A 12652-nucleotide genomic window follows, 5' to 3' on the forward strand; every position below is an offset into this window, starting at 1 on the left:
AAGCCTTTAGAGTTCTGTTCTCTTTTGCTATCCAATCCCTCAGTACTCTAGTCCTGTTAGGCTTACTAATTCCCTGTATTACAATTTCCCTATTCAATTTGTAAGATTTCTATCTCCTAATTAGACAGTGATATAGTTAGTTATAAAACAATATGCATGGTGTTAGTGTGTCAGGGAAAATACAATAAACTCTATATACAGAAAAAAACAAGACTTAGAAGAATCTGGGCTGAAGGCAGAATTAAGACTATTTTCGCTTACTTTTATAATCAGGAAAAATATTTAGAAGGAAAAGAAAAGAGCATACTAGCTAAAGAGGTTCTTGATACCCACATAAATGTAATTAGTCTTACGTTATAAAACTTGGCTACTCAAAGTATGGTTCATGGGTCAGCAGCATCAGCAGCATCTGAAGGCTTGTTATAAAATGCAGAATCTCTAGGCCCACCCCAGAACTACTATATTAGAATCTGTATTTTGGGGTGTCTGGGTGGCTCAGTTAAGCATCCAACTCTTGGTTTCGGCTCAGGTCATGATCTCAGGGTCCTGGGTTCAAGCCCCACGTCGGGCTCCATGTGGAGTTTGCTTGTCCCTCCCCCTCTGCTCCTGCCCTCGCTCATGCGCACTCTCATACTCCCTCTCTAAAAACAGATAAATAAAATCTTGAAAAGGATCTGTATATATATGTGTGTATATATATATATATATATATATATATGCATATTTGAAACATAAAAGTTTGGGAAGCGCTGCTACAATGAACAAACTTAACAAGTAGCCTCGGAAAAATAACCTAGCTCTCTCAAATGGAGCTACCAGCCAGTTTCTAGAGAATTTATTGTGTAGAAATGGGTAGTCCAGTACCTTCTAACCATCAGTATTAAAAAAAATCATTTTTGCATCTATCATGCGCTGAGGTAAACCTCTGAAGTCTTATGTGATCACACGGATGTCTTATTTGTTGATGAATAATTAGTTCTTTAACACACTGAGTTCCCCAGAAAGCAGAGCCAGAGGCTTTTGCACTGTTAGTTGGGAGCACAACCCAAGGAGGAGGAGGGTAGGATAAGGGGGCAAAAGCAGCGAGAAGGGAGAGCGGATCTGGGGTGCAACCTGATACTGACTGCCGCTAAATGCAACACATTAAGCCTGGGAACGTGCCCCCAAGACACACCGTTCCACCTTCTCCCGGACCGTCCCGGCACCAGCTCCTGCCTGTCATGGGTCCGATGTTTGCCTGTTTCCCACACTTTGGGTTACATGTGCACGAGTGTGCATGTTTAAAGAAGTCCCATGGGTAGAGGTGACAAGGAGGTCCTGGACAGGAGGTGAGAAGTGGGTAGAATAAGCAGGAACGAGGTGCTGCCAGACCGCCCCAGTGTGAAGTCGTTGAGAGCCCATGGAAAGCTGGTCACCACACCAGCAGCTGAAGTGAGGGGAATAATTGGTCGGTAAGATGGAGAGGACCCAAAGGGGTAAGAGACGTCTGCTACAGGGACATAATTAAAAGAGTATTTCAAAGAAAGACCTAATTTTTTCATGATTTGGAAAGTCAGTATCAAGTGTGCCATTTCTCAAATAATCTAGCAACATTTCCACTTACTTTTAAGAATGTGTCAGAGATGCACGCAGATTAAATCTTTTTGAGATAAATCAAATACAGACGGACATTACAAGGATGAATGATGCAATACAGTCTCTGAAGATGAGAATACTTGATCTGAAAAAAATTAATGAAGCTCTAGGGTATGTATTGTTTTTTAAATTCAGTACTTGCGGGAGTTGGGGTCTGTGGCTGGAGTGTGAAAATTGTCCTAAGGGGTCTGTCCTCTGGTCTGTGCTGGTGTGGGTGGATATCATCTGGAGCAGATGACCTTGGCTGAGGAGGGGTATGTGATGGCCGCACAGAGCTGGGGAGGAGAGCAAAAAATCTTCAACCACTGCAGTCAGGGGACCTGTCAAGTTTCAGAGACCATCCAGCTTTCCAGCAGCACCTACTGTGTGTGACTCACGCGCCACCTCCAAAGGTAGAGACGCACATTGGTTTCAGATTCCCCTTTAGTAAAATTAAGTTTACAAACCTGAACCACTAAAGCAAAAAAATTGGCTGGATATTGTATTATAAATATAGTACATTGTAGCTAGTTTAGTTTCTTAAAGGTATTCAGCCATAAACTACAGGAGGTCTGAGGGATGGGATTGGTTCCCAGCAGAGAATTATAGATTTCATCTGTAATTAAATGAGATGATATATATAACTGCCTGTAGCTCAGATTCTGACACCTGTTAGTTTCTTTCCTTTATCCCTGAGCTGTGTTGCCAGGACTTCACCCCATGGGCCTCCTTTTCTCCACCTGTAAGGCGGGGATTACAAATTTGAATTTATGCATCTCATGGAGGAAAAGATACATTCTGAAACAAAACCTTAGGAACAACTCAGCATTGTGAGCAAATACGTAAGACTAATGCATAAATATGAGAATGTCAGTTTGTCAGAGGAAGAAATGTTGAAAGAGTCCCCATGAAAGAAAAAAAATCTTGGGAAGCTAAAGTGATCAGAAGGTTGCTTGGTGCACATAATATCAAAGCATCAGGAATTAGGTGGAGGGGCGCCTGGGTGGCTCAGTCATTAAGCACCTGCCTTCGGCTCAGGTCATGATCCCAGGGTCCTAGGATCTAGCCCCGCATCAGGCTCCCTGCTTGGCAGGAGGCCTGCTTCTCCCTCTCCCACTCCCCCTGCTTGTGTTCCTGCTCTTGCTATCTCTCTCTGTCAAATAAATAAATAAAATCCTTAAAAAAAAAAAAAAAAGGAATTAGGTGGAGACCTCGAGGCTCAGGGATGACTTTCCTCAATTAGGCCCTCAGAACACCTGTTCTGGGGGATGCCCCATGAAAAAGAAAGTTCATGATCATATAAGCTTGAGAATTCTAACCCCTCTTAGGGGTTCACAATGTGGATTTGCTGGCCACCGTCACCAGAGACTGCTGTATCAACTATATTATCGATTCCTAAACTACTAACGAGGAAGATAATATCCAGGCTGGAGTACTCAGGTCCATTGGCCAGCACCATCACACCTCTACAGACCAGTGATTTTCAAACTTGAGGATGCATCAGAATCCCTTGGAGTGCTTATTAAAACACAAATTACTAGAAAGCTCCGCAGCACCCCAAATTTCTGATTTAGTAGGTGTGGGGGATGGGAGTGGGAATTTGCATTTCTCACGAGTTGCCCGGTGATGCTAATGGGGCTGGTCCTGACCACACATTCAGAATCCCTGCTCTAGAGAAATCTTTATGGAAGGGCAAATGACAAACATAAGGTGGGTTGCTTGATGAGCTAGCATCACCAAGCTACAATCTCACTGCATCCATTTTTCAAAGAAAGATGTACATCAAGATGCCAACACTCTCTGACAGGTGGTCCTCTCCTGGACAGTCCCCCAAAATCGCAAACTCTTTGGGTGGGTTTTCCTTAGGTCTTGTGTTTGATTTCTGAGTTCTCTCTTCTCAACCCACCTCAATACACCTAGTTGGTTTTTTGTGTTTTGTTTTGTTTTGTTTTTGACTTGTTTTACTTAGTTCCACTTAGGCTACTCAATCCTTAGGTTGACTCATTCTTAGAAGGCTTCCTCTACTAGACCCACAAAGCACCCATTATCTGACCCTCTCTAGCCTGGGCTTTTAATTGCATTTCCTTGGTAGAGCTGACTTCTGGAAAATAAACTTAACCAACAACCTGTTCCCATTTTCCTGAGCCTTTGCACACAATCCCCTTGAACAACTGAAGTCTTTGGCGCCAGGGATTAGAGAAAGGGAAAAGGTCTTAACATTGTAGAAGCTTTTAAAAAAGGAAAATCTAGAAATGGCGCCAATTGTCCCTCCTTCCAGTCTTGGCATTGTTAGCCCTGGGGTAGATATTTCTCACCGTCTTAAGGTCTTCTTCAGATGGATGTGGCTAGCCATGGATAGATGAAGTTAATGTCTCCTCTTGAACTCAGATTTGGCGGCAGGTAGGGGAGGATAAGAGAGTTCAAGTTAGGTTTCAAGCATCTTCTGAACAGTGAAGACAGACTCTGCTCTCTCCTCCCTGACTCTTGTCCATCAGAGGAAGGCTTGCTTTCTCCTGGGCCCTCCCTGCAGGGCACTGGCTTCAGAAGGTGGCTGGAGGGATGGTAAGATATTTATCTTCCTTTGGCTTGATTGCATGTCTCAAGATAAGATAGTATGGCAATGCTACCTATCAAACCATTTGGTCAGATTCCATTCATCTCAAAACTGTTTTTGAATCCTTGCATACCTTAAACCAAAACATCCCATAGTTACTACCAGGAACCGGATGGGTGGGGCGAGGTAGGACCCCATGACATTGGTGCAGCAGTAAACAGGTGCAAGATTGACATTTGTCTTGTGTTTCCTTCTGTCCTCATCTCAACCAAGTTTAAGTGGTCACAGATACAACTCTAAGTATTCCTTATAATTTCCCTCTGTATGGTGTTCATCTCGGCAAACAGACTTTAAGTTCCTTTCCTAAAAACCATACTTTTCATTCCATGAACCATTCTTTGCTCCTAGTGAAGAGCAAGAGAAGCTGGCAAGGGAGCATGAAAAGTTAGTGACGGCACTCAACCACACAATGGGAGAAAAAGCCACCACCACTGTTTACATCAACGAGATTTACACCAAAATCACCTCAGAGAGAAAAGACATAGAATTGCAAAAACGACATCTCGAAGAAATAGAGGAGCAATTGGAAAAAGAAAAAGAGGACTATTTGAAAAGAAAACAAAAACTGAATGAAGAGGCAAGTGGCACGATTTACTTTTTTAAAAATTACAGAATCGTGTGGAATCTCAGGCAGGAAATTCGCAAGGCTAGCAAGCCTCCCGTGCGGTATTTCCTGTGCACAGTGATGCAGAGATGCAAGCACACTGGGGACACTTGGGGTAAACGCTAATTGTGTCATAGCATCTGAGGTCATGGGAAAGAATATGAGTGACGGGATTTGTCACACTGGGGTAGCCCCTTGCTCATAGGCAGCCCTACAGGGACAAGGATCTTGTTTTCGTGGCATCTTATTGCCTCTGACCATTCTGACCATGGACAAGACCAGGGAGATCCACGCTGCCAGAGCCTTCAGCTCCTGCTGAATGCATCCGAGCAGAGCAGCCTGCAGAAGGGCTAGGCGGAGCCACGGGCTGCAACAGAAAAGAGTATTTTGAGACTAGCGATTTGGGGAGAGTAGATGGGAATGACTACCACATCTTGATGTCTGCTGGGCTATATCAATTAAAATTCACCATCAGAGTGGCTCTGGATGGTCCCTCTTTGCTGTGCTTCTGTTACCCCGGGAGAGGCAGGGCTTTCTCCAGCGGAGGTGTTCCCAGCGGTCTTCCTTCTCCCCCGTGCGTGGCAGCCTGGCTCATGATGAGAATCGCTGTCGGGTCCCTGCTGCTGCCCTCCCCGTGGTGGGCACGGGCATGACTGTCACGCAGAAAATTGGCTGGGGCTCGCAATCTGTGGAGCACCCACTAAAGTTCACTGAAGGCACATGATAGGCTGGGGTAACAGCCTGTGAATTTCCTTTACTTCCTATGAGAAAGGAAAAACTATCACAGCTGTCAGTCTTCAAATTGTAAGCTCTCCCCTAACACCAAACAAAATATTTTTTGCTAATACTATGTCTATGACCACAAGACCTTGGGAGAAGTCTTTGGCTGAAGAATGAACACAGAATTCTGATTTTCAACAAAATGGATTAATCCCAAAGTTCCATTCCTATGCAATGGTGCTCTGGTGCTGAGATAATTGACCATGATCATGTTCATTCATAAGACACATCGGGTGCAATGGCTTTGACAGAAAGCCACCCGAATGTATGTTTTCATAACTCTTTAGTACAGAATTGAATATGCTTTCTCAGGCCTTATTACTCCGTTAGTCACCTTGTTCTTGATCATTCATTTTGCCAGACAGATGCATTGATGTGTTTGATTTTGATAAGAGGATGACTCACTCCATTGGGTCTGACAAGTAATCAAAATATGTTTGATCTTGGTAGAATGGTAAGAAGTTGTCCAAGATTGTGAGCTGCCCAGTCTTCAGTGACTTTTTACCCTGTTTTTAGTCTGCTTTCTTTCCCATCAAAAAAATGTGAATTTAGATTTTCAGATCATTCGTCATTTTTTTCTTTGACTTTCCTGATCTTATTATTATTAGCACACTGTAAATCTGGTGGCCGTTGCTATGGTGTTTTACTAGTAAATTGCTACGATGGCAGTTGCTTTTAGAATTTGCTATTAATGATCATTGTTTTATTGCTCTTATAAATTTACTATTTCAACATTTATAATTACAATTTATTCCTTGTAGTTCACTATTTTTCTTGTGATGTTGCAAAACAAACCCTGTTTGGGGGGGCTGTTTTTGTTGTTGTTGTTGATAGACCCACCATGGTATACTTAGTATGAAGTAAATTAACAAAATAAAAAGATTTCCTAAACTTCGTTGTTCTCATAAGTTTTTTGATTGGTTTATCATGTTTATCATTACAGATTGAAAGATGTAAAAACTTCTGTGAATTTAAGAGAACAGAGACTTATAAAAAGAAGAAAGAATTGGAGACATTAAAACTTAAAGTGTCAAAAATGAAAGAAACATTTACGACCAGCACAGTGGTAAGAATGAATAAACAAATAAAGGATGTGTTTGAGGTTTAGGAGATCCTTTAGATGTGCTCATGTTGCTGGCAGTTCTAGGATTTCAGACCCTTGTTGACTCTGAAACTAGTTATGACCCAGAAGTGGAGGCATGTGGGTGTTTTGAGGAAGAAATAGCTTGGGGGGAGCTTTTGGCCACCTGTCTCACCTGGTAAGAATGGGAGCCCCTCTGTGCTCCCGGCAGGTGTTAGAGTCCACACTGATGTGCATGGTTAGATGGCATTGCACAATCTGCCTGTGATCACTCCATGCCGGGGAGCTGGGGAGCTGAGGAACTTGTCTGATCAGCTCTCTCTCCCCTCTATTCTCCCCCACAGCTGAAATGCAGACCCAAGGCTCTATAAATGTTTGCCTCCCTTTTCTTTCTTTTTTTTTTTTAAGTAGGCTCCATGCTGGGCATGGAGCCCAACACAGGGCTTGAACTCACAACCCTGAGATCAAGACCTGAGCTGAGATCAAGAGTCAGACACTTAACTGACTGAGCCACCCAGGCACCCCTACCCTCCCTTTTCTTTATTCCAAAACTGCATTGTAAAAATGTGTTTTATTATGAATTTTCTCCAATCATACTTCATTCTTTTAAATAATGCTGACATTTTATCACAGTACCCAACTATTGCATTTCTGAAATACTGATTAAATAAGAAAAATTCTCTTCAATAGAAGCATATTTCTCAAGGTAATTTGGTTTTACTTTTTGGTAATACTCGTTCTAATATCCTAGAATATTCTGAAGATGATTATGAAGATATAGATTTGTTTGGATTTTTTTAAAAGGTAGTCAAAATGAATTCCTATCTTGAAAGTTGTTTTTATAGTTTTCACATTCTCGCTGCTATATTTGGTTGGGCTCTCTCCAAAATGTTGGTTTTTTTCCTGATGATTTCAGGATTATTTCTGCCCAGGTTTGTTTTATGAAGAAACCATTTTAATGATTGCTTCTTATTTTTGCTAAAGGATAACCCCAGTGTAAAAGTTGAGTGGATAATACATGAATATTTAGTGAGTCAAACACTGTCATGAATCATTTGGTGACAATTGAATGCCATCATTTTATTGAATTTTCAATAGGTTCTTAGTGATCACAATTTAGAGATATCACGACTACAAGAATCAATAAGACATTGGGAACAGGAGCTCGAAGAAATGAAGAAATCCTGTAAGATACTGGAGGATAAAATGTAAGTTTGGTATTTATTTTTTTGAAGCATTTCTAAATGTTCTGTTTCTTTCCTTTTTTAAAAAAAATTCTTTAATATTAGATGAAAACTATATTCTCTTAATTTACTAAAATTTGTGATAGCTTTATAAAACCATCTCTTCATTTGGAAATTAACCAGCTTTTCAGATAAATAAGAGAAAAATTTGAGGATGATATAGTCATTTAAGGAAAAGGGAGGGACTCTCTGGAATGAATTATTCTCACTTCAGTTCCTGATTCCCTACAAACAAATATGCCCCCAGGGGAAGGCATTAGTGGGACCTCCTATGAGGCTCACCTACCCTTGCTATGACAGTTGTTCTTAGTCAACCTACAGAACTTACTGAGAAAATACAAGGAAGTTTCAGGGCAAAAATTTTACCCATGGGACTGGAACCATAAACTTGAGGAAATCTGTCCACCCCAAGGCAAACAGTCTCTGCTTCCCTTTGGGGTCCATGTTTCATTCTGTCTTTATCTACATACAATGTTCTGTCATTGGTAAGCCCATGGCTAAGCATGGCCATTCCAAACCCTCTGAGTTTACCTGTTGCAAGTCCATCTATCTTTGGAGATTGACCCACAGACTTCTCCCAGGAGAATTCCCAGATTTCTCATCAGAAGGTGTTTGGCCCAGCTCTGACAAGGAAGGTGGGGTCTTATAGTACAAAATATGGCTTCCAGGCCTATCCCCAGGTTTTTCTGACAGTTTAAAAGACAAATTTTGGACTTGAGTAGATTCCCCAAAAGGCAAGTAATTTTACATGTGGAACCTTGTTATAACATGGCTTATTCCTGCATAGGATCAAATGTATTGTAATTAAAATTATATCTTCTAAAACAGCAATTGCACAATACATGGCTGTCCTACCTACATCTGGCCATAAAATAAGCACTAATCTTTACACTCAGTAACAGATTTATAAGTATAAAAGCTCAAGTAATACTACAATCAAAACTCAGAATTAAAAAAAAATCTTTCTTTAGGACGCCTGGGTGGCTCAGTTGGTTAAGCGACTGCCTTTGGCTCAGGTCATGATCCTGGAGTCCCGGGATCGAGTCCCACATCGGGCTCCCTGCCCAGCAGGGAGTCTGCTTCTCCCTCTGACCCTCTTCCCTCTCGTGCTCTGTGTCTCTCATTCTCTCTCTCTCAAATAAATAAATAAAATCTTTAAAAAAAAACTTTCTTTGAAAGTGATTCACTAGTTTTAATTCATACATATTTTAAAGAAAAACTAGCAAATAGTCATGGAGGAAGATACAGATTATTTCTTAACTTATTTCTAGGAGTTATGATTAAAAATCTTGCTTGAATTTTTATTTATAAGCAGTCTTCATGTTAGCTAATTTGCTTTAAATATATTCAAGAAAGAAATAGGAATTCATTGATCTATTTTTTTAAGATTTCATTTATTTGAGGGGGGGAGCACAGGCAGGGGCAGCAGCAGAGGGAGAGGGAGAAGCAGACTCCCCGCTCAGCAGGGACCCCGACATGGGGCTTGATCCCAGGACTCATGACCTGATCATAACCTGAGCCAAAGGCAGACACTCAGCTGACTGAGCCACCCAGCCACCCCTCACTGATCTATTTTTAGTGGCACATCATTTTTTTTTCAATCCCAGCTTTTCAAGAGTTTTTTCAATCCCAGCTTGTCAAGAGTTTTCATTCATATGGAATTTCCCTGAGGAGAAGTACACTTGATTAATTTGGTGATTGAAGTTTTAGGTTACCCCCCTTGTTATTAATAAAACTGTACTTTTTCCTCTTTACTACCAAGCAAATTAAAAGAAAATTCTTACATTCATTTTATATTTCTCCTTTAGTTCATTTTCTCTATCTATGGAGGTAAAAAGGCACCTAAATTTTGGTTGGTAGATTTGAAGAGTCAAACAGTGTTGTTTTATAATAGTCTATAAGATTCTTTTAAGAGTAAATTATACAAGAAACTAAAATAATTTGCATAAGTTCATCTTCCTATTAATCTATAAGCTTTAATTTTTTTCCCCCATGAAATCTTTAATTTGCAAGCTTGTTACATATTTTGAGGTCCAAATATTAAGGAAAAACAAAAGTCACTCAACCATCTGTATGTGGACAGTTAAGAGTACCTCAAATGCTCCACAAGTCCATAGGAGGCATTGATAGTCTAAACCTCGTTCATTATTATTATTGATGTCCAACATGATGTGTTTGCATAATAAAGGCAAATTCAGTGCCTACCTTTCTAAATGGATATGGTCTTTCTTTGCCAGTCAGCTGGTTTTCAGCACATAGGAAGTGGGGGACTGGAAGCTAAGTATTGTATATAAATGGCATGCAGTCTGTGACCCAGAGTATATACTTGTCATTGCAGTGCAGGAGGCTATGAAAAATATAGATGCTTTTTTTTATAAGGATTGAAATGATTTCAGAATCGTTATGATTGCCAGTGATTCCATCCTGCCAAACTTTAAAGATCTAGTCTATTCCTTAAAGTTCTTGAATTCCTAATGGAATTTGACACACTTCCACCTTCTTTTTTTAAGATTTTATTTATTTACTTGAGAGTGAAAGAGAGGACAGAGAGAGAGGGAGAAGCAGACTCTCCACTGAGCAGGGAGCCCGATGTGGGGCTCCATCCCAGGACCCTGGGATCACAACCCAAGCCAAAGGCAGACGCTTAACCGACTGAGTCACCCAGGTGCCCCAACACTTCCACCTTCTTGAAATACTTTCTTCTCATGGCCTCCCAAACATCATATTCCCTTATGTCACTCACTACACTGCTCTTTCTCAGGACCCTTTATTTGTTCTTACTCTTCTTTCTAAGTCTGAATTTTGGAGTTCTTGGCCCTTCTCTATTCACATCCTCCATATGTGATTTCAACCAGTCTTATGGCTTTATATATCTTCTGTGCCCCAGTGACTCCCAGATTTATATATCCAGCACTGAGTAGTAAATACATAGACTCTACAGTTTATTTGACCTCTCCATTTGGAGGATATCTGTTAGATATCTCAAGTATGATGTGTCCTGAACAGAACTCTTTAATTTCCCACCTCACTGAAACAGCTCTTCCCTCAGTCTTCCATCTCACCATTTACCTAGTTACTCCAGCTGAAAACCTAGGAGTCATCCACCATTCCTGTTTTCCTCACTTCCTAACCCTAACCCAACTAACCAACTAACTAGCCCTAACTCAACTCAAACGCCAGCCAAATCCCAAGGTATGTCTTGTTGCCTTTATCTTCAGAATATATCCCAAATCCAACTATTTCTTACTACCTCCTCCACTACAACGTTAGTCTGAGGCACCATTCTCTCTTCTGGACCACTGCCTGAGTCTTCTGCATAGTCTGTCTTCCTGTATTCTTGTCTTTCTCCACTAAGTAGCAAGAGTCATCTTTACAAGATGTAACTCAGTTCATGTCTCTCCTGTACTTAAAAAAAAATCCTCCCCTGGTTCTCTGTGAACTTCCACTTTGTCCTTAGCCCCTACATGATCTAGTCTCCGTCTACCCCTCCAGCCTTCTCATAATCCTCTCCTCATCAAATACACAAAACTTGTTCCGGCCCCAGAATATTTATCACTGGCTGTACCTTGTACATGAAAAACTTTTCTTCAGATCTTCACCTATCTGGCCCCTTCTCATCATTCAAGTTCTTCACAAGTCATCTCAAGAGGCCTTCCCTTACCACCTGTCTGAGGTAGCATCATCACTCTCACGATTTCTCTGTCCTTCACCCTACTTTGTGTTCTTTAAAGCACTTAGCACTACCTGAAATTTATTATTATTATTGCTATTATTTTGATAACTTATTTTTTTAAGATTTTATTTATTTGACAGAGAGAGCACAAGCAGGGGGAGTGGAGGCAGAGGCAGAGGGAGAAGCAGGCTCCCTGCAGAGCAGGGGGAGCACGACGTGGGACTCGATCCCAGGACCCTGGGATCATGACCTGAGCTGAAGGCAGTTACTTAACCAACTGAGCCACCCAGGCGCCCTATTTTGATAACTTATATTCTGACTACTTCACTAGAGTGTAATTTCCATGAGGGTAGGGACTTTGCCTGCACTATATCTCTAGTACCTATAACACCTGCAGAGTACAAGTGTTGGATAATTGTTTCTAATGAATATATACAGGAAGTATTAATTCATCAAAAGAGTAAAATTTTTTATTTATTTTAATGAACATATCAATAAATATGTTACATAGGAAGATGGGGACTGGAAGTTTCTGGTGTCATAAATAAATGTGGCTTTGCTGGAAAACATGCCCTAATATGAATCTGTTTGGATTCCTTTGATCATAGACAATTTTTTGTAAATACAAAAGGAAAACTGGAAGATTCATCTGGTATTGAAAAAGATGAATTCTTGCAGAAGATAAAGCAGGTAGGAAGATGGAAATTATGACTTTTAGATTATAATTCATTTTTAGTTAATATTTTAAATATATTTGAGAAATGTGAAATTTTCCCAAAGTAGATTTTTCATGAATTAATAAAATCATGATCATTCACAATAATTGATTTAAAGATTTTGAGCACCTCCCAAAGTATTTTAAATATATGAAAGAACGAACGTTGTCTATGTGAAGATGAATTATTTGGTAACTTCTCATGTGTTTGTGATTATTTTACATTAGAAATATCCAGACCAATGGATATTTTTCATGTGAATTATCTTTTTTTGAATGGAACCTCCTTGCTGTTTTGTGGTACCTGTAAAGTCTAACAACCCATAC

General features: G+C 40.5%; 1 protein-coding gene across 5 annotated transcripts in view; it reads left to right on the forward strand.

Annotated features, from left to right (window-relative positions):
- CCDC175 (coiled-coil domain containing 175) overlaps positions 1-12652 on the forward strand; it is a 72392-nt gene that overhangs the window by 8398 nt on the left and 51342 nt on the right. For all 5 annotated transcript variants that reach the window (XM_035728156.1, XM_035728158.1, XM_035728157.1 and 2 more), the window contains exons 4-8: positions 1611-1746; positions 4577-4805; positions 6556-6678; positions 7792-7901; positions 12219-12300. In XM_035728156.1, the coding sequence (XP_035584049.1) occupies positions 1611-1746; positions 4577-4805; positions 6556-6678; positions 7792-7901; positions 12219-12300 (680 nt within the window). The remainder of the gene's footprint in view (positions 1-1610; positions 1747-4576; positions 4806-6555; positions 6679-7791; positions 7902-12218; positions 12301-12652) is intronic.

This window comes from Zalophus californianus, chromosome 6, assembly GCF_009762305.2.
Source record: "Zalophus californianus isolate mZalCal1 chromosome 6, mZalCal1.pri.v2, whole genome shotgun sequence".
NCBI classification, from domain to species: Eukaryota; Metazoa; Chordata; class Mammalia; order Carnivora; family Otariidae; genus Zalophus; species Zalophus californianus.